Raw genomic sequence first — 19462 nt, 5'->3', positions numbered from 1 at the left:
TTTCTAGATATGTGTATTATGTGTATTATATCAATAGAGACACTGCATGAAATAGGCCATGCCCATATCACTTATCGTGAGGGTAGGAACGAAGATCGAACGGTAGATCAAGGTCGAGAGCTTTGCCTTCTGGATCAGCTCACTTCTCATCACAACTATAACAATAATGCCCCTAAAATTGGTACATGGCTACACCTTTTACGTTTCTGCAAACATACGTTTGAAAAAAACAAAACAAAAATACTGTTACTGATACTAAACTATTTCCTGTGAAACTGTTCTGTCTGAGCGCTCGTGTGACTTTGGCTAGAGACAGATTGTGCGGGAGATAGAAGGTCTACAGCTTGTGAGAGGAGGAGATATGTACGTTCCAATTTGTTGCGCAAAAGGACAAGACTGTGACAGTAAATACAAAATACAAATAAAAAGGTTGTATTGTTAACTGGCAAATGGCAATGCATCCGGGGGGTTGTTTTGGAGTAACACAAACGTAATGTAACAAATTGCTTTCTGCAGGGAGTAATACAATGCGTTTATTTGAGTACAGTGTAATACATTACTTTTTTGAGTAACCAACACATTGACCCCAACACTGATCAGAATCAGAATCAGAATCAGAATCATGATCATGATTATGACTCAAACATGGAATTCTGTTTCTTTCAGGTCCTAGAGTTGAACTGAACAGTTAAATTGATGAGTCATGAATTAACTCCCAAGCCACAGACCTGCTTCATAAGTAATAATCACCTCAGTCAGTCTGTCTGTCTGTGTGTCTGTCTGTCTGTGTGTCTGTCTGTCTGTCTGTCTGCCTGTCAGTCTGTCTGTCTGTCTGTCTGTCTGTCTGTCTGTCTGTCTGTCTGTCTGTCTGTCTGCCTGTCTGTCTGTCTGTCAGTCTGCCTGCCTGTCAGTCTGTCTGTCTGTCTCTGTCTGTCTGTCTGTCTGTCTGTCTGTCTGCCTGTCAGTCTGTCTGTCTGTCTGCCTGTCTGTCTGTCTGTCTGTCAGTCTGCCTGTCAGTCTGTGTGTGTGTTACCTTGCTGGCTTGTTTAGCGATGGAGACACCAAAGTTCAGACACTCACTCCAGTCGTCGGCCATGATGACACAGATCTAGTGACGGTCTGGAGACACTTGACAGACGACAGCAGACAGAATAACACAGATTGTTACATACGTTGTTATTGATCAAATGCGCAGTAGCCTATAATACAAGGTCACCATTCTAAACAATGAAATTCTCAGGACAACAACAACATCTAAGCTGTAACACTGTGCATCACAGAGCTCTCCGTTATTTTCTAGGAGTTCACAAATGTACATCAGTTCTGGCCATCAGTGGTGATATGGGATGGGAATCCCCAAACATCAGGCACAAAGGTCAGATGCTTCGACTATGGAATAGACTCGTGAGGATGTCTGATCAGAGACTCACAAAAAAGATATTTGACTGGGACATTGCTCATAGACATCCCCTGGGCAGTTGAACTGAAATCCTTATTCCATCTGAACGACTTGTCATTTATTTTTCACAATAGGTTGTTGTGTGATATCCGGGAGACTACGAGCTGTCTGTTCCTTCTGTATAAAGATAAATGGTCTGTTGATTTGTGGTATAAACCAAAGCTAAGAACCTCCGTCTCATAAAAGACTGTGTGTAGAGCCATATGAAAAGTTTGATTTGGACAGACGAAAAAGGTCCCTGTGTGCACAGTTACGATCTGGAACTCTGCCCTTGGCACTAGAGACTGGTAGGTTTAACGCTACCCCTGAAGAAGACAGACTCTTGTTTACTTTGTGATTTGTGTGAAATTGAGAACGAGATCGATTTTCGATTCTATTGTACAGCTTATGATGATACAAGAGAGATCCTTTTCAGTCAAATGTCCTCCTATTTATGCAGATTTTTTTGAGAAGGATGATTATGAAAAACTTGAGCTGTGTTTCAAGAAAGGGACCTTCTTTGTAGCAAACCTCATTTCCCAGGCCTGGGAGCAAAGGCAGAATGTTCTGTTCAGAAAGTAATGATCTGTTTTGTTGCTTAACCCCTAATGCAGCATTTGCATGTATATCCCTCATTTGTGTGTGTATCCCTTTAAGACCGCGTCATACACGGTTCGCGGTCTTAAAGGGATACACACACAAATGCTGCATCAGGTATCAATGGGTTAAGGAGTATATTGTACTGTGATTTAGTTGTATTTTTATAGTTGGCCTATGTTATACTGTATATCTTGTGTGTCTTGTAAGCCCATGTGGGCTAGGCACTGTTAAGTGCATGACACAATGAATACAAATAAATCAATCAATCAATCAAAATATACCAGAAAATATCACAAATAAGAACAAAAAATTGCAATAAAATAGGCATAGTATTAGAACATTAGCAGCAGTTGCAGAGCCAGTGAGTCAGATGGACTGCTGTCTGTCCTGTAGGGAGAAGGAGAAGAAAAAGGAGGTGAAGAAGAAGCCTTGGTACCTGAAGCAGCAGCAGTGTCTGTGTCCTCTGTTAGAAAACGTAGTACTTGACGGGACAGCTCAGGACTAGGAGTCCTCTTGAGTGTGCAGACTGGACTCTCTCTCTCTCTGCTTTTATACAGCAGCTGGCCAATCAGAGCCCACCTTCTGCCTCACAGCCCACCAATCAGAGATCTGCATGCCTGGAACATTCCTCCTCCCTCAAACCTTTTTCTTCATCATCATCATCATCACCATCACCATAATCCTCCTCTCCAGCTGATGACCTGACCAATATGTCTCTGTAGGTGGGTTTCCATCCACCTGTTTAAGGCACATTTTCAATTTGCGCATTAAAAAACCTGAGTGGGAACACTGAAAAATTCGGAAACAAATATGCAAAAAAGTTTCCCCACTTGAGGCAGGTGGAAAATGAATATGAATATGAATATGAATATGAATATGAATATGCTTGGATACAGCACTCTGTGAACAACCAGCTTCTTTAGCAATGACCTTTTGTGGCTTACCCTCCTTGTGGAGGGAGTCAATGACGTGTCTTCTGGACAACTGTCAAGTCAGCAGTCTTCCCCATGATCGTGTAGCCTTACTGAACCAGACTGACCATTTAAAGGGTCAGGAAACCTTTGCAGGTGGTTTGAGTCAATTAGCTGATTAGGGTGTGACACCATGAGTTTCCAATTTTGAACTTTTTCACACTTTTTCACAATATTATAATTTTCTGAGACACTGATTTAGGGTTTTCATTATATGTAGGCCATAATCATCAAAATTACAAGAAATAAAGGCTTGAAATATTTCACACTATGTGTAATTAATCTGTGAGGGGGATAAGGGGGGAGAGAGATTGATTGTAAGTTTGTATTTAAACACACTGCCTCTTTAACGCTCCTCTTCCTGGAATAAAAAGCCTGATAACCCCTCCCTCAAACACAGCCAGTTCTATTCTCTCCACATATTTCCTGTTCCTCCCCTTTCACAGATCTGCCAGTTTATAGATAGGTGTAAACATGCTGTGAAGTGCAATAGCTGACCAGCCCATTCACTGCAGATCAGCACATGAACATGAAGACAACAACAGAGGTTTGGTTTGGAGCAGAGCCCAGCTTGTTTCAGTTCAGAGGAAGTGAAACTATCTGACTCACTGTCACTGAGAAGTGAAATGGCGCAGCAAGGAATTCAGCTGGACGGGGGAAAAGGGTGCTGTTCGATCTGTCTGGATCTACTGAAGGATCCGGTGACTATTCCCTGTGGGCACAGCTACTGCATGAGCTGTATTAAAAGCTGCTGGGATGTAGAGGATCAGAAGAAAATCCACAGCTGCCCCCAGTGCAGACAGACCTTCACACCGAGGCCTGTCCTGGTGAAAAACACCATGTTAGCAGAGTTGGTGGAGGACCTGAGGAAGACCGGACTCCAAGCTGCTCCTCCTGATCGCTGCTATGCTGGACCTGGAGATGTGAGCTGTGATGTCTGCACTGGGAGAAAGCTGAAAGCCCTCAAGTCCTGTCTGGTGTGTCTGGCTTCTTACTGTGAGCAGCACCTCCAGCCTCACTATGAATCCTCTACCTTTAAGAAACACAGGCTGGTGGAAGCCACCGTGAAGCTTCAGGAGAACATCTGCTCTCGTCATGACGAGGTGATGAAGATGTTCTGCCGTACTGATCAGCAGTGTATCTGTTATCTCTGCGTGGAGGAACATAAGGGACACGACACAGTCTCAGCTGCCGCAGAAAGGGCCGAGAGGCAGAAAGAGTTCCGGGTGAATCGACAAAAAATCCAGAAGAGACTCCAGGGCAGAGAGAAAGACGTGAAGGTGCTACAACAGGATGTGAAGGCTATGAATCTCTCTGCTGATAAAGCAGTGACAGACAGTGAGAAGATCTTCACTGAGCTGGTCCGTCTCATTGAGAAGAGAAGCTCTGAGGTGAAGCAGCAGATCAGATCCCAGCAGAAAGAGGAAGTGAGTCGGGCTGAAGAACTTCAGGAGAAGCTGAAGCAGGAGATCTCTGAGCTGAGGAGGAAAGACGCTGAGCTGGAGCAGCTCTCACACACAGAGGATCACATCCACTTCCTCCACAGTTACCCCTCACTGTCACGTCTCAGTCAATCTACAGACTCACCCAGGATCCATACCCGTCCTCTGTGTTACTTTGAGGATGTGACTGCAGCTGTGTCAGAGGTCAGAGATAAACTACAGGACATTCTGACAGAGGAACGGCCTAAGATCTCACTGACAGTGACTGAAGAGGATGTTTTACTGCCACAACCAGAGCCCAAGACCAGAGCTGACTTCTTACAATATTCACGTCAGATCACACTGGATCCAAACACAGCAAACAGACGGCTGTTATTATCTGAGGGGAACAGAAAAGCAACATACATGAGTGAAGCACAGTTATATTCTAGTCACCCAGACAGATTCACTAACTGCTGTCAGGTCCTGAGTAGAGAGGTTCTGACTGGACGTTGTTACTGGGAGGTGAAGTGGAGCGGGAGTGGAGTTTCAATAGCAGTCTCATATAAAGATATTAGCAGAACAGGAAGAGGGCGTGAAGGTGAATTTGGAAACAGTGACAAGTCTTGGTCATTAGTGTGTTTCAGCAAGAGGTGTGAGTTCAGACATAAGAGTATCATAACTCTCATCTCAGTCCCTCCCTCCTCCAGAGTAGGAGTGTACCTGGATCACAGAGCAGGTATTCTGTCCTTCTACAACGTCTCTGAAACCATGACTCTCCTCCACAGAGTCCAGACCACATTCACTCAGCCTCTCCATCCTGGACTGGTGTGTCATTACACTGGACACACTGCTGAGCTGTGTAAGCTCAAGTAGACAGGACTTATTAAAGCAGCTCTGTGTGTGTGTGTGTGTGTGTGTGTGTGTGTGTGTGTGTGTGTGTGTGTGTGTGTGTGTGTGTGTGTGTGTGTGTGTGTGTGTGTGTGTGTGTGTGTGTGTGTGTGTGTGTGTGGTGCTTAGCTCTTATTGCTGTGGTGTTTCTGCACTGCACTGCCCACAGATCACCTGTCAATCAAACAGTGTGGGCGGGACTGTGATGTCTTTTTCCAAGTTGAATTTCCTGTGAATGATGTTTGATTTCCTGTAGGTGGCGCTCTTTTCTTTGTGTTATATCAGTCAGTGATAGCGAGTATCCAAACACACATGTATTCATATGAAAACATAAACTGTTGTGTGGCCTATATAGTTCTTATTGTTGTGTATTTCTATTGTGACTGTTTCTGTCCCACTACATGGGCCTTAATGGAGCTGTGTGTGTGTGTGTGTGTGTGTGTGTGTGTGTGTGTGTGTGTGTGTGTGTGTGTGTGTGTGTGTGTGTGTGTGTGTGTGTGTGTGTGTGTGTGTGTGTGTGAGACCAGGCTTTAATGATTGAATGTGTGATCAAAGTGAATGTTTGCAAGGATCAATAAAAAAAATCCCCAGGAATGAATCAAATATTTCTTCTGATTCATTCCAGGAAGTACATACTGTACATAACACTTGCATGAATGTAGAAAATAAGCACTTTAAAGCTGCATTCAGCGATGTTTTTTGTGTTAAAATAGGTCTAACACAGTTATATATATTCGCTTAGGAACCACTATTGTATATCATCACCACAGAGCCTCTCATCTGTTTGTTTCTTTTATAGTAACCAGTAACCAAGATGCTTTTGGGAAATGTATCGGAGTAAAAGTATAGATTTTATTACCAAAATGTAGTGGACTAAAAGTTCAAGTTAAAAGAAAAATAAATACTCAAGTAAAGTACAGATACTCAAAAAAGATACTTAAGTACAGTAACGAAGTATTTGTACTGTATTTTCTTTTGCTGACTTTCTGAAAATTCAGTTAAAATGTGCCTTTGGATGGAAACCCAAAGGCACAGACCTGCCCGCCCGCTCGCAATAATAAAATGTCTCTGCGCAACTTACGTTTCTGCAATCCACGGGTATGTAGAATGTACATTTTTCTGAACCAAAATGACGTTGCATATCAGCATTTCTAGATATGTGTATTATGTGTATTATATCAATAGGGACACTGCATGAAATAGGCCATGCCCATATCACTTATCGTGAGGGTAGGAACGAAGATCGAACGGTAGATCAAGGTCGAGAGCTTTGCCTTCTGGATCAGAATCAGAATCAGAATCAGAAAGACTTTAATGATCCCCGGGGGGAAATTGGGACAAGTTACAGTAGCTCGCTCACAGAACACACATAGCATAAATACAATAAAAATAAAAATAAAAATAAACCGTAGTAATGCAATTATTAAGCAGTAAGCAGAAAAACACAACATAGCATAGAATAACTAGTAGTGCGATAGAAGCAAAAACACAAAATAAGTAGAATGTCTAAGTAGCAAAATACCAATACGTAGAGTAAGTATAGTATACATTCCGTGTCAATTAACCTATTGCCTGTGACATATTGCACATATTGCACGTGATTTATATTAAGTCGGCTTGCCCTATACGTTACACGTGGCTCAGCCAGGCACAGTTAACCTATCGGCTGGCTCAGTCTCAGGGAGACTGAGCGTCTCCGAGGTGCTCTTTTAAGAGAGGCATTAAATAGACCAATGGCCACAGGCAGGAATGATTTCCTGTGCCTCTCTGTCCTGCATCTAGGTGGAATCAGTCTTTCACTGAACGTGCTCCTGTGTTTGACTAGCACGTCATGGAGTGGATGCGAGTCATTGTTCATGATGGAGCGTAGCCTGGACAACGTTCTCTTCTCTGACACCGCAGTCAGAGAGCCCAGATCCAGCCCCACAATGTCCCTGGCCTTACGGATCAGTTTGTTGAGTCTGTTGGCATCTGCTGCCTTCAGCCTGCTGCCCCAGCACACAATAGCATACAGGAAGGCACTAGCCACTACCGACTCGTAGAACATCCTCAGCATGGTCCGGCAGACGTTGAAGGACCTCAGCCGTCTCAGGAAGTAGAGACGGCTTTGCCCCTTCTTGTAGAGTGCATCAGAGTTCTTAGCCCAGTCTAGTTTATTGTCAATGTACACTCCAAGGTACTTGTAATCCTCAACTATGTCAACACTGACCCCGTGGATTGAGACAGGCGTCACCGGAGCCTTGACCCTCCTCAGGTCCACCACCAGCTCCTTTGTCTTTGACACGTTGAGCTGCAGGTGGTTCAGCTCACACCAAGTGACAAAGTTGGCCACCACATCCCGGTTCCATGATCAGCTCGCTTCTCATCACAACTATAACAATAATGCCCCTAAAATTGGTACATGGCTACACTTTTTACGTTTCTGCAAACATAAGTTTGAAAAAAAATAAAAAAAATACTGTTACTGATACTAAACTATTTCCTGTGAAACTGTTCTGTCTGAGCGCTCGTGTGACTTTGGCTAGAGACAGATTGTGCGGGAGATAGAAGGTCTACAGCTTGTGAGAGGAGGAGATATGTACGTTCCAATTTGTTGCGCAAAAGGACAAGACTGTGACAGTAAATACAAAATACAAATAAAAAGGTTGTATTGTTAACTGGCAAATGGCAATGCATCCGGGGGGTTGTTTTGGAGTAACACAAACGTAATGTAACAAATTGCTTTCTGCAGGGAGTAATACAATGCGTTTATTTGAGTACAGTGTAATACATTACTTTTTTGAGTAACCAACACATTGACCCCAACACTGATCAGAATCAGAATCAGAATCAGAATCATGATTATGACTCAAACATGGAATTCTGTTTCTTTCAGGTCGGAGAGTTGAACTGAACAGTTAAATTGATGAGTCATGAATTAACTCCCAAGCCACAGACCTGCTTCATAATAATCACCTCAGTCAGTCAGTCAGTCAGTCTGTCTGTCTGTCTGTCTGTCTGTCTGTCTGTCTGTCTGTCTGTCTGTCTGTCTGTCTGTGTGTGTGTTACCTTGCTGGCTTGTTTAGCGATGGAGACACCAAAGTTCAGACACTCACTCCAGTCGTCGGCCATGATGACACAGATCTAGTGACGGTCTGGAGACACCTGACAGACGACAGCAGACAGAATAACACAGATTGTTACATACATTGTTATTTATCAAATGCGCAGTAGTAGCCTATAATACAAGGTCATCATTCTAAACAATGAAATTCTCAGGACAACAACAACATCTAAGCTGTAACACTGTGCATCACCAGTGTTGGGAATAACTAGTTACTAAGTAACTAGTTACTGTAACTTTACTTTTTTCAGTAACTAGTAATCTAACTAATTACTTTTTCAAATTCAGTAACTCAGTTAGTTACTAAAATAGTAACTGGGCTAGTTACTAGTTACTTTAGGACATGAAAATAACGGACAACTTCAGAGGATTACCCAGTTTCTGATGCTCAGACCTAGTCCTAGTCCAGCTGCAGCCAGAGCTCCAGAGGCTAATGACCTTGATAGGCTATAAGCCTCCCCAATAAGTGAATGTTCAATACCACACTGTGGCACAGCAACACTAACATAATGTGTGCATTAATAAGACAATCAAAGCAGGCTTTTAAAAGTAATGCAAAAGTTACTTTCCCTAGTAACTAATTACTTTGAAGTAACTGGTAACTTTAAAGTAATTAAATTACCTTTTGAGAGAAGTAACTAGTAACTGTAACTAATTACCAATTTTCAGTAACTTGCCCAACACTGTGCATCACAGAGCTATCCGTTATTTTCTAGGAGTTCACAAATGTACATCAGTTCTGGCCATCAGTGGTGATATGGGATGGGAATCCCCAAACATCAGGCACAAAGGTCAAATGCTCCGACTATGGAATAGACTTGTGAGGATGTCTGATCAGAGACTCACAAAAAAGATATTTGACTGGGACATTGCTCATAGACATCCCTGGGCAGTTGAACTGAAATCCTTATTCCATCTGAACGACTTGTCATTTATTTTTCACAACAGGTTGGTGTGTGATATAATCCTTATTCCATCTGAACGACTTGTCATTTATTTTTCACAACAGGTTGGTGTGTGATATATCCGGGAGACTATGAGCAATACTGTATGTTCCTTCTGTATAAAGATAAATGGTCTGTTGATTTGTGGTATAAACCAAAGCTAAGAACCTACCGTCTCATAAAAGACTGTGTAGAGCCTTATGTCAAGTTTGATTTGGACAGACGAAAAAGGTCCCTGTGTGCACAGTTACGATCTGGAACTCTGCCCTTGGCACTGGAGACTGGTAGGTTTAACGCTACCCCTGAAGAAGACAGACTCTGTTTACTTTGTGATTTGTGTGAAATTGAGAACGAGATCCATTTTTGATTCTATTGTACAGCTTATGATGATACAAGAGAGATACTTTTCAGTCAAATGTCCTCCTATTTATGCATATTTTTTTGAGAAGGATGATTATGAAAAACTTGAGCTGTGTTTCAAGAAAAGGACCTTCTTTGTAGGAAACTTTATTTCCCAGGCCTGGGAGCAAAGGCAGAATGTTCTGTTCAGAAAGTAATGATCTGTTTTGTTGCTTAACCCATTGATACCTGATGCAGCATTTGCATGTATATCCCTCATTTGTGTGTGTATCCCTTTAAGACCGCGTCATACACGGTTCGCGGTCTTAAAGGGATACACACACAAATGCTGCATCAGGTATCAATGGGTTAAGGAGTATATTGTACTGTGATTTAGTTGTATTTTTATAGTTGGCCTATGTTATACTGTATATCTTGTGTGTCTTGTAAGCCCATGTGGGCTGGGCACTGTTAAGTGCATGACACAATGAATACAAATCAATCAAAATATACCAAAAATATCACAAATAAGAACAGAAAATTGCAATAAAATAGGCATAGTATTAGAACATTAGCAGCAGTTGCAGAGCCAGTGAGTCAGATGGAGCAGGGCAGACTGCTGTCTGTCCTGTAGGGAGAAGGAGAAGAAAAAAGAAAGATGGCAGGAAGAAAAAGGAGGTGAAGAAGAAGCCTTGGTACCTGAAGCAGCAGCAGTGTCTGTGTCCTCTGTTAGAAAACGTAGTACTTGACGGGACAGCTCAGGACTAGGAGTCCTCTTGAGTGTGCAGACTTGACTCTCTCTCTCTCTGCTTTTATACAGCAGCTGGCCAATCAGAGCCCACCTTCTGCCTCACAGCCCACCAATCAGAGATCTGCATGCCTGGAACATTCCTCCTCCCTCAAACCTTTTTCTTCATCATCATCATCATCACCATCACCATAATCCTCCTCTCCAGCTGATGACCTGACCAATATGTCTCTGTAGGTGGGTTTCCATCCACCTGTTTAAGGCACATTTTCAATTTGCGCATTAAAAAACCTGAGTGGGAACGCTGAAAAATTCGGAAACAAATATGCAAAAAAGTTTCCCCACTTGAGGCAGGTGGAAAATGAATATGAATATGAATATGAATATGAATATGAATATGCTTGGATACAGCACTCTGTGAACAACCAGCTTCTTTAGCAATGACCTTTTGTGGCCTACCCTCCTTGTGGAGGGTGTCAATGACGTGTCTTCTGGACAACTGTCAGGTCAGCAGTCTTCCCCATGATTGTGTAGCCTACTGAACCAGACTGACCATTTAAAGGGTCAGGAAACCTTTGCAGGTGGTTTGAGTCAATTAGCTGATTAGGGTGTGACACCATGAGTTTCCAATTTTGAACTTTTTCACACTTTTTCACAATATTATAATTTTCTGAGACACTGATTTAGGGTTTTCATTATATGTAGGCCATAATCATCAAAATTACAAGAAATAAAGGCTTGAAATATTTCACTCTATGTGTAATTCATCTGTGAGGGGGATAAGGGGGGAGAGAGATTGATTGTAAGTTTGTATTTAAACACACTGCCTCTTTAACGCTCCTCTTCCTGGAATAAAAAGCCTGATAACCCCTCCCTCAAACACAGCCAGTTCTATTCTCTCCACATTATTTCCTGTTACTCCCCTTTCACAGATCTGCCAGTTTATAGATAGGTGTAAACATGCTGTGAAGTGCAATAGCTGACAAGCCCATTCACTGCAGATCAGCACATGAACATGAAGACAACAACAGAGGTTTGATTTCGAGCAGAGCCCAGCTTGTTTCAGTTCAGAGGAAGTGAAACTATTTGACTCACTGTCACCGAGAAGTGAAATGGCGCAGCAAGGATTTCAGCTGGACGGGGAAAAAGGGTGCTGTTCGATCTGTCTGGATCTACTGAAGGATCCGGTGACTGTTCCCTGTGGGCACAGCTACTGCATGAGCTGTATTAAAGACTGCTGGAAGGAAGAGGGTCAGAAGAAAATCCACAGCTGCCCCCAGTGCAGACAGACCTTCACACCGAGGCCTGTCCTGGTGAAAAACACCATGTTAGCAGAGTTCGTGGAGGACCTGAGGAAGACCGGACTCCAAGCTGCTGCTCCTGATCGCTGCTATGCTGGACCTGGAGATGTGGGCTGTGATGTCTGCACTGGGAGAAAGCTGAAAGCCCTCAAGTCCTGTCTGGTGTGTCTGGCCTCTTACTGTGAGCAGCACCTCCAGCCTCACTATGAATCCTCTGCCTTTAAGAAACACAGGCTGGTGGAAGCCACCGAGAAGCTTCAGGAGAACATCTGCTCTCGTCACGACGAGGTGATGAAGATGTTCTGCCGTACTGATCAGCAGTGTATCTGTTATCTCTGCTCCGTGGACGAACATAAGGGACATGACACAGTCTCAGCTGCTGCAGAAAGGGCCGAGAGGCAGAAAGAGTTCCGGGTGAATCGACAAAAAATCCAGAAGAGACTCCAGGGCAGAAAGAAAGACGTGAAGGTGCTTCAACAGGAGGTGAAGGCTATGAATCTCTCTGCTGATAAAGCAGTGACAGACAGTGAGAAGATCTTCACTGAGCTGGTCCGTCTCATTGAGAAGAGAAGCTCTGAGGTGAAGCAGCAGATCAGATCCCAGCAGAAAGAGGAAGCGAGTCGGGCTGAAGAACTTCAGGAGAAGCTGAAGCAGGAGATCTCTGAGCTGAGGAGGAAAGACGTTGAGCTGGAGCAGCTCTCACACACAGAGGATCACATCCACTTCCTCCACAGTTACCCCTCTCTGTCACGTCTCAGTCAATCTACAGACTCAGCCAGGATCGATACCCGTCCTCTGTGCTACTTTGAGGATGTGACTGCAGCTGTGTCAGAGGTCAGAGATAAACTACAGGACATTCTGACAGAGGAACGGCCTAAGATCTCACTGACAGTGACTGAAGTGGATGTTTTACTGCCACAACCAGAGCCCAAGACCAGAGCTGACTTCTTACAATATTCACGTCAGATCACACTGGATCCAAACACAGCAAACACACAGCTGTTATTATCTGAGGGGAACAGAAAAGCAACATGCATGAGTGAAGCACAGTCATATTCTAGTCACCCAGACAGATTCACTGACAGGCGTCAGGTCCTGAGTAGAGAGGGTGTGACTGGACGTTGTTACTGGGAGGTGGAGTGGAGCGGGGTGTTTGTTTCAATAGCAGTCTCATATAAAGATATTAGCAGAACAGAGGATGAAAGTGCATTTGGAAACAATGACAAGTCTTGGTCATTACAGTGTGACAGCAGGTTTGGCAGCAGTAGTTGTCAGTTCACACATAAGAGTATCATAACTTTCATCTCAGTCCCTCCCTCCTCCAGAGTAGGAGTGTACCTGGATCACAGAGCAGGTATTCTGTCCTTCTACAACGTCTCTGAAACCATGACTCTCCTCCACAGAGTCCAGACCACATTCACTCAGCCTCTCCATCCTGGACTGTGGTGTTACACTGGAGACACTGCTGAGCTGTGTAAGCTCAAGTAGACAGGACTTATTAAAGCAGCTGTGTGTGTGTGTGTGTGTGTGTGTGTGTGTGTGTGTGTGTGTGTGTGTGTGTGTGTGTGTGTGTGTGTGTGTGTGTGTGTGTGGTGCTTAGCTCTTATTGCTGTGGTGTTTCTGCACTGCACTGCCCACAGATCACCTGTCAATCAAACATTGTGGGCGGAACTGTGATGTCTTTTTCCAAGTTGAATTTCCTGTGGATGATGTTTGATTTCCTGTAGGTGGCGCTCTTTTCTTTGTGTTATATCAGTCAGTGATAGCGAGTATCCAAACACACATGTCTTCATATGAAAACATAAACTGTTGTGTGGCCTATATAGTTCTTATTGTTGTGTATTTCTATTGTGACTGTTTCTGTCCCACTACATGGGCCTTAATGGAGCTGTGTGTGTGTGTGTGTGTGTGTGTGTGTGTGTGTGTGTGTGTGTGTGTGTGTGTGTGTGTGTGTGTGTGTGTGTTACCAGGCTTTAGTGATTGAATGTGTGATCAAAGTAAATGTTTGCAAAGATCAATAAAAAAAATCCCCAGGAATGAATAAAATATTTCTTCTGATTCATTCCAGGAAGTACATACTGTACATAACACTTGCATGAATGTAGAAAATAACCACTTTAAAGGTGCATTCAGCAAAGTTTTTTGTGTTAAAATAGGTCTAACACAGTTATATATTCGCTTAGGAACCACTATTGTATATCATCACCACAGAGCCTCTCATCTGTTTGTTTCTTTTATAGTAACCAGTAACCAAGATGCTTTTGGGAAATGTATCGGAGTAAAAGGATAGATTTTATTACCAAAATGTAGTGGACTAAAAGTTCAAGTTAAAAGAAAAATAAATACTCAAGTAAAGTACAGATACTCAAAAAAGATACTTAAGTACAGTAACAAAGTATTTGTACTTTGTTACTTTACACCACACGCACGTATGGCAGATCAGCAGAGGCAGACAGCAGTGTGCTCATCAAGCTTTCTATCATGTTTTCCTCCTGGATGTTTTCTCTTGACCTCCCCTTTATTTAGAGAACACAGCAGGGTGATTTACCTCGTTTGATGATGTTTTAATCACTTCCTCCTTTTCAACAACTCCTATATATTCCGCATAATGTAGTGAATGGAAACACGCATAATTTCACATTTTCTTTTGCTGACTTTCTGAAAATTCCGTTAAAATGTGCGATACCTTTGGATGGAAACCCAAATTGGGTGTCTACTGAAAGGGGGTACATGTCATTCTGGAGGGCTAATCCTATGCCCTACGCCCTGTGATGTCACTTCCCTACGCCCTGTGATGTCACTTCCCTACGTCCTACACTGTGATGTCACTTCCCTTTGCAGTGGAAACTCTGAAGGGAGTAGGCTTTTGGACTGTCCTCAGAAAACTCCTAACCTGGTTTAGAATTCTGACAGTTTTTCAGAACAAAACTTAGATTTTGTAAAGTCCCAGGCGAGGAAAACGAATGTCAGAGTGAAAAGATTTTTTTTCCTCGTTTTTATGAGAGAGACATTTAGTGATCTATGATTGTGAGACATCAAAACAGCAAAAGTACCTCTATGCCTTGGGTGACATGTCCTTTGATGTTTTCTTCATCTTTCACAATACAATTTAAATGTCAATGGGAAATATACAGTATATCATCATCATCATCATAATCACCATAGATCATGGACATCTCCTCCATATAGCTATATGCCTGGATATTGTCACGGCCAGATAAAACAGTTAATCAATGTAATCACTCTATAGAAATTGAAACTGACATTACTCTGAAACACGACAGTATTATTGGGCTGTGTCAAAACAACGACTGTTACACCAGATAGCAACGGAAATACCATGATTTACTTTCAGAATAAAATGCTTCTCACCTTTGGAGAACCAAATAAAGCATTTAGGATTTTATTTTGAAATCCTTAAGCGGAAGACCTATACACTTTTACGTTCTGGCTGCGTCGATGCTTGACCAATTTGAAGCTTACCCCAAGAGACGCTTGGTTTCTTGTTTTCTGATGGCATATTCCGTCATTTTGGGTCAATTGGACACAATGTAAAGACAATTTAAAGTAATTGACCGTCGGATTTCAGCCTGTGAGAACTTGTAACATGGATGAAAAGAAGAAGCACTGACCATGGCACTGATGGTAAGCGATTGGCAAACGCAACTTGCAACACAGAAGCACTGATTCGCTAGCCAGGCTACTGATTCGCCACAACACAAGTAGTCCATGGGCCAGACCAGATATCGGTACCATCTGGGTGGGCAAAACCTTACCTATACTAAATTGTTTATAGGGTCAATATAAGTAAATTAATATATGATAGCCTTTCCACAGGAGTAGCTTTTCATATTTTTTTGCCATTTTCTTATTTTCCCCTATTAGCGCCTGTAGGAGATTTTGTTGCTGCTTTGTTCCTATTCTTGTTATATATATATATATATATATATATATACCGTATATATATATATATATATATATATATATATATATATATATATATATATATATATATGTATATATATACATACAGGTGCAGCTCCAAAAATTAGAATATCGTGAAAAAGTTCAATATTATACAGATTCATTACACATAGAGTGAATATTTCAAGCTTTTATTTCTTGTAATTTTGATGGTTATGGCTTACAGATAATGAAAACCCAATATACAGTGTCTCAGAAAAGTAGAATATTACATCAATAAATCAATAAAATCAAAAAATCAAAAAAAAAAGTTCATTTCCATGCACTCAATACTTGGTTGGGCCTCCTTCTGCATGAATGACTGCATCAGTGCGGCGTGGCATGGAGGCGATCAGCCTGTGGCACTGCTGAGGTGTGATGGAAGCCCAGGTTGCTTTGATAGCGGCCTTCAGGTCATCTGCATTGTTGGGTCTGGTGTCTTTCATCTTCCTCTTGACAAAACCCCATAGATTCTCAATGGGGTTCAGGTCAGGCCAGTTTGCTGGCCAATCAAGCACAGTAATACCATGGTCATTGAACCAGCTTTTGGTACTTTTGGCAGTGTGGGCAGGTGCCAAGTCCTGCTGGAGAATGAAATCAGCATCTCCATGAAGCTTGTCAGCAGAAGGAAGCTTGAAGTGCTCTAAATTAATGTCCTGGTAGATGGCTGCGCTGTGGACTTCAGAAAACACAGTGGACCAACACCAGCAGATGACATGGCACCCCAAATCATCACCGACTGTAGAAAATTCACACTGGACTTCAAGCAACGTGGATTGTGTGCCTCTCCGCTCTTCCTCCAGACTCTGGGACCTTGATTTCCAAACGAAATGCAAAATTTACTTTCATCTGAAAAGAGGACTTTGGACCACTGAGCAACGGTCCAGTTCTTTTCCTCCTTAGCCCAGGTAAGACGCTTCTGACGTTGTCTCTGGTTCAGGAGTGGCTTGACACGAGGAATGCGACATTTGTAGCCCATGTCCTGGATTGGTCTGTGCGTAGTGGCTCTTGATGCGCTGACTCCAGTCTCAGTCCACTCCTTGTGATGCTCCCCCACATTCTTGAAGGGATTTTGCTTGACAATCCTAAGGCTGCGGTTATCCCTGTTACTTGTGCACCTTTTCCTACCACACTTTTTCCTTCCACTCAACTTTCTATGAATATGTTTGGATACAGCACTCTGTGAACAACCAGCTTCTTTAGCAATGACCTTTTGTGGCTTACCCTCCTTGTGGAGGGTGTCAATGACTGTCTTCTGGACAACTGTCAAGTCAGCAGTCTTCCCCATGATGGTGTAGCCTACTGAACCAGACTGACCATTTAAAGGGTCAGGAAACCTTTGCAGGTGGTTTGAGTCAATTAGCTGATTAGGGTGTGACACCATGAGTTTCCAATTTTGAACTTTTTCACACTTTTTCACAATATTATAATTTTCTGAGACACTGATTTAGGGTTTTCATTATATGTAGGCCATAATCATCAAAATTACAAGAAATAAAGGCTTGAAATATTTCACTCTATGTGTAATTAATATGTGAGGGGGATAAGGGGGGAGAGAGATTGATTGTAAGTTTGTATTTAAACACACTGCCTCTTTAACGCTCCTCTTCCTGGAATAAAGCAAAGCCTGATAACCCCTCCCTCAAACACAGCCAGTTCTATTCTCTCCACATTATTTCCTGTTACTCCCCTTTCACAGATCTGCCAGTTTATAGATAGGTGTAAACATGCTGTGAAGTGCAATAGCTGACCAGCACATTCACTGCAGATCAGCACATGAACATGAAGACAACAACAGAGGTTTGATTTGGAGCAGAGCCCAGCTTGTTTCAGTTCAGAGGAAGTGAAACTATCTGACTCACTGTCACTGAGAAGTGAAATGGCGCAGCAAGGAATTCAGCTGGACGGGGAAAAATGGTGCTGTTCGATCTGTCTGGATCTACTGAAGGATCCGGTGGCTATTCCCTGTGGGCACAGCTACTGCATGAGCTGTATTAAAGACTGCTGGGATGTAGAGGATCAGAAGAGAATCCACAGCTGCCCCCAGTGCAGACAGACCTTCACACCGAGGCCTGTCCTGGTGAAAAACACCATGTTAGCAGAGTTGGTGGAGGACCTGAGGAAGACCGGACTCCAAGCTGCTCCTCCTGATCGCTGCTATGCTGGACCTGGAGATGTGTGCTGTGATGTCTGCACTGGGAGAAAGCTGAAAGCCCTCAAGTCCTGTCTGGTGTGTCTGGCCTCTTACTGTGAGCAGCACCTCCAGCCTCACTATGAATCCTCTACCTTTAAGAAACACAGGCTGGTGGAAGCCACCGAGAAGCTTCAGGAGAACATCTGCTCTCGTCACGACGAGGTGATGAAGATGTTCTGTCGTACTGATCAGCAGTGTATCTGTTATCTCTGCTCCGTGGACGAACATAAGGGACACGACACAGTCTCAGCTGCTGCAGAAAGGACCGAGAGGCAGAAAGAGTTCCGGGTGAATCGACAAAAAATCCAGAAGAGACTCCAGGGCAGAGAGAAAGACGTGAAGGTGCTTCAACAGGAGGTGAAGGCTATGAATCTCTCTGCTGATAAAGCAGTGATGGACAGTGAGAAGATCTTCATTGAGTTGGTCCATCTCATTGAGAAGAGAAGCTCTGAGGTGAAGCAGCAGATCAGATCCCAGCAGAAAGAGGAAGTGAGTCGGGCTGAAGAACTTCAGGAGAAGCTGAAGCAGGAGATCTCTGAGCTGAGGAGGAAAGACGCTGAGCTGGAGCAGCTCTCACACACAGAGGATCACATCCACTTCCTCCACAGTTACCCCTCGCTGTCACGTCTCAGTCAGACTCACCCAGGATCGATACCCGTCCTCTGTGTTACTTTGAGGATGTGACTGCAGCTGTGTCAGAGGTCAGAGATAAACTACAGGACATTCTGACAGAGGAACGGCCTAAGATCTCACTGACAGTGACTGACGAGGATGTTTTACTGCCACAACCAGAGCCCAAGACCAGAGCTGACTTCTTACAATATTCACGTCAGATCACACTGGATCCAAACACAGCAAACAGACGGCTGTTATTATCTGAGGGGAACAGAAAAGCAACATACATGAGTGAAGCACAGTTATATTCTAGTCACCCAGACAGATTCACTAACTACGCTCAGGTCCTGAGTAGAGAGGTTCTGACTGGACGTTGTTACTGGGAGGTGAAGTGGAGCGGGAGTGGAGTTTCAATAGCAGTCTCATATAAAGATATTAGCAGAACAGGAAGAGGGCGTGAAGGTGAATTTGGAAACAGTGACAAGTCTTGGTCATTAGTGTGTTTCAGCAAGAGGTGTGAGTTCAGACATAAGAGTATCATAACTCTCATCTCAGTCCCTCCCTCCTCCAGAGTAGGAGTGTACCTGGATCACAGAGCAGGTATTCTGTCCTTCTACAAGGTCTCTGAAACCGTGACTCTCCTCCACAGAGTCCAGACCACATTCACTCAGCCTCTCCATCCTGGACTGGTGTGTCATTACACTGGACACACTGCTGAGCTGTGTAAGCTCAAGTAGACAGGACTTATTAAAGCAGCTGTGTGTGTGTGTGTGTGTGTGTGTGTGTGTGTGTGTGTGTGTGTGTGTGTGTGTGTGTGTGTGTGTGTGTGTGTGTGTGTGTGTGTGGTGCTTAGCTCTTATTGCTGTGGTGTTTCTGCACTGCACTGCCCACAGATCACCTGTCAATCAAACAGTGTGGGCGGGACTGTGATGTC

The 19462-nt window shown here is 43.3% G+C and overlaps 3 protein-coding genes across 3 annotated transcripts in view; 2 read left to right on the top strand and 1 right to left on the bottom strand.

The window, feature by feature from the left end:
• The window catches only part of LOC310798706 (inositol monophosphatase 1-like), a gene marked incomplete at its 3' end in the record, with an annotated part of 29051 nt that extends 20610 nt beyond the window's left edge, over positions 1-8441 (bottom strand). Inside the window, exons 1-2 of the mRNA XM_083661260.1 lie at positions 8370-8441; positions 1034-1128 (exon numbers count right to left, since the gene is read on the bottom strand). Coding sequence (XP_083517386.1) covers positions 1034-1096 — 63 coding nt within the window. The 5' untranslated portion in view covers positions 1097-1128; positions 8370-8441. The remainder of the gene's footprint in view (positions 1-1033; positions 1129-8369) is intronic.
• LOC310798779 (tripartite motif-containing protein 16-like) lies at positions 3603-5761 on the top strand. The gene has a single exon (XM_083661330.1). The coding sequence runs from the start codon at positions 3636-3638 to the stop codon at positions 5304-5306; it is 1671 nt and encodes a 556-aa protein (XP_083517456.1). The 5' UTR covers positions 3603-3635; the 3' UTR covers positions 5307-5761.
• A 3126-nt stretch (positions 8442-11567) lies between the features above and the next one.
• Positions 11568-19266, top strand: LOC310798705 (uncharacterized protein; the record flags this gene model as incomplete). Its single annotated transcript, XM_083661259.1, is given in 3 exon segments — positions 11568-13240; positions 17553-18544; positions 18547-19266. Coding segments are annotated over 3 exon segments (3384 nt in total). The 3' UTR covers position 19266.
• Positions 19267-19462: the final 196 nt, after the last annotated feature.

This window comes from Poromitra crassiceps, assembly GCF_964638095.1.
Source record: "Poromitra crassiceps genome assembly, chromosome: 26".
Lineage (NCBI taxonomy): Eukaryota > Metazoa > Chordata > Actinopteri > Beryciformes > Melamphaidae > Poromitra > Poromitra crassiceps.
This window is presented reverse-complemented; position numbering and strand designations above follow the sequence as displayed.

Coding starts and splice junctions, on each gene's coding strand:
- LOC310798779 (XM_083661330.1), top strand. CDS start 3,636: ATGGCGCAGCAAGGAATTCAGCTGGACGGGGGAAAAGGGTGCTGTTCG.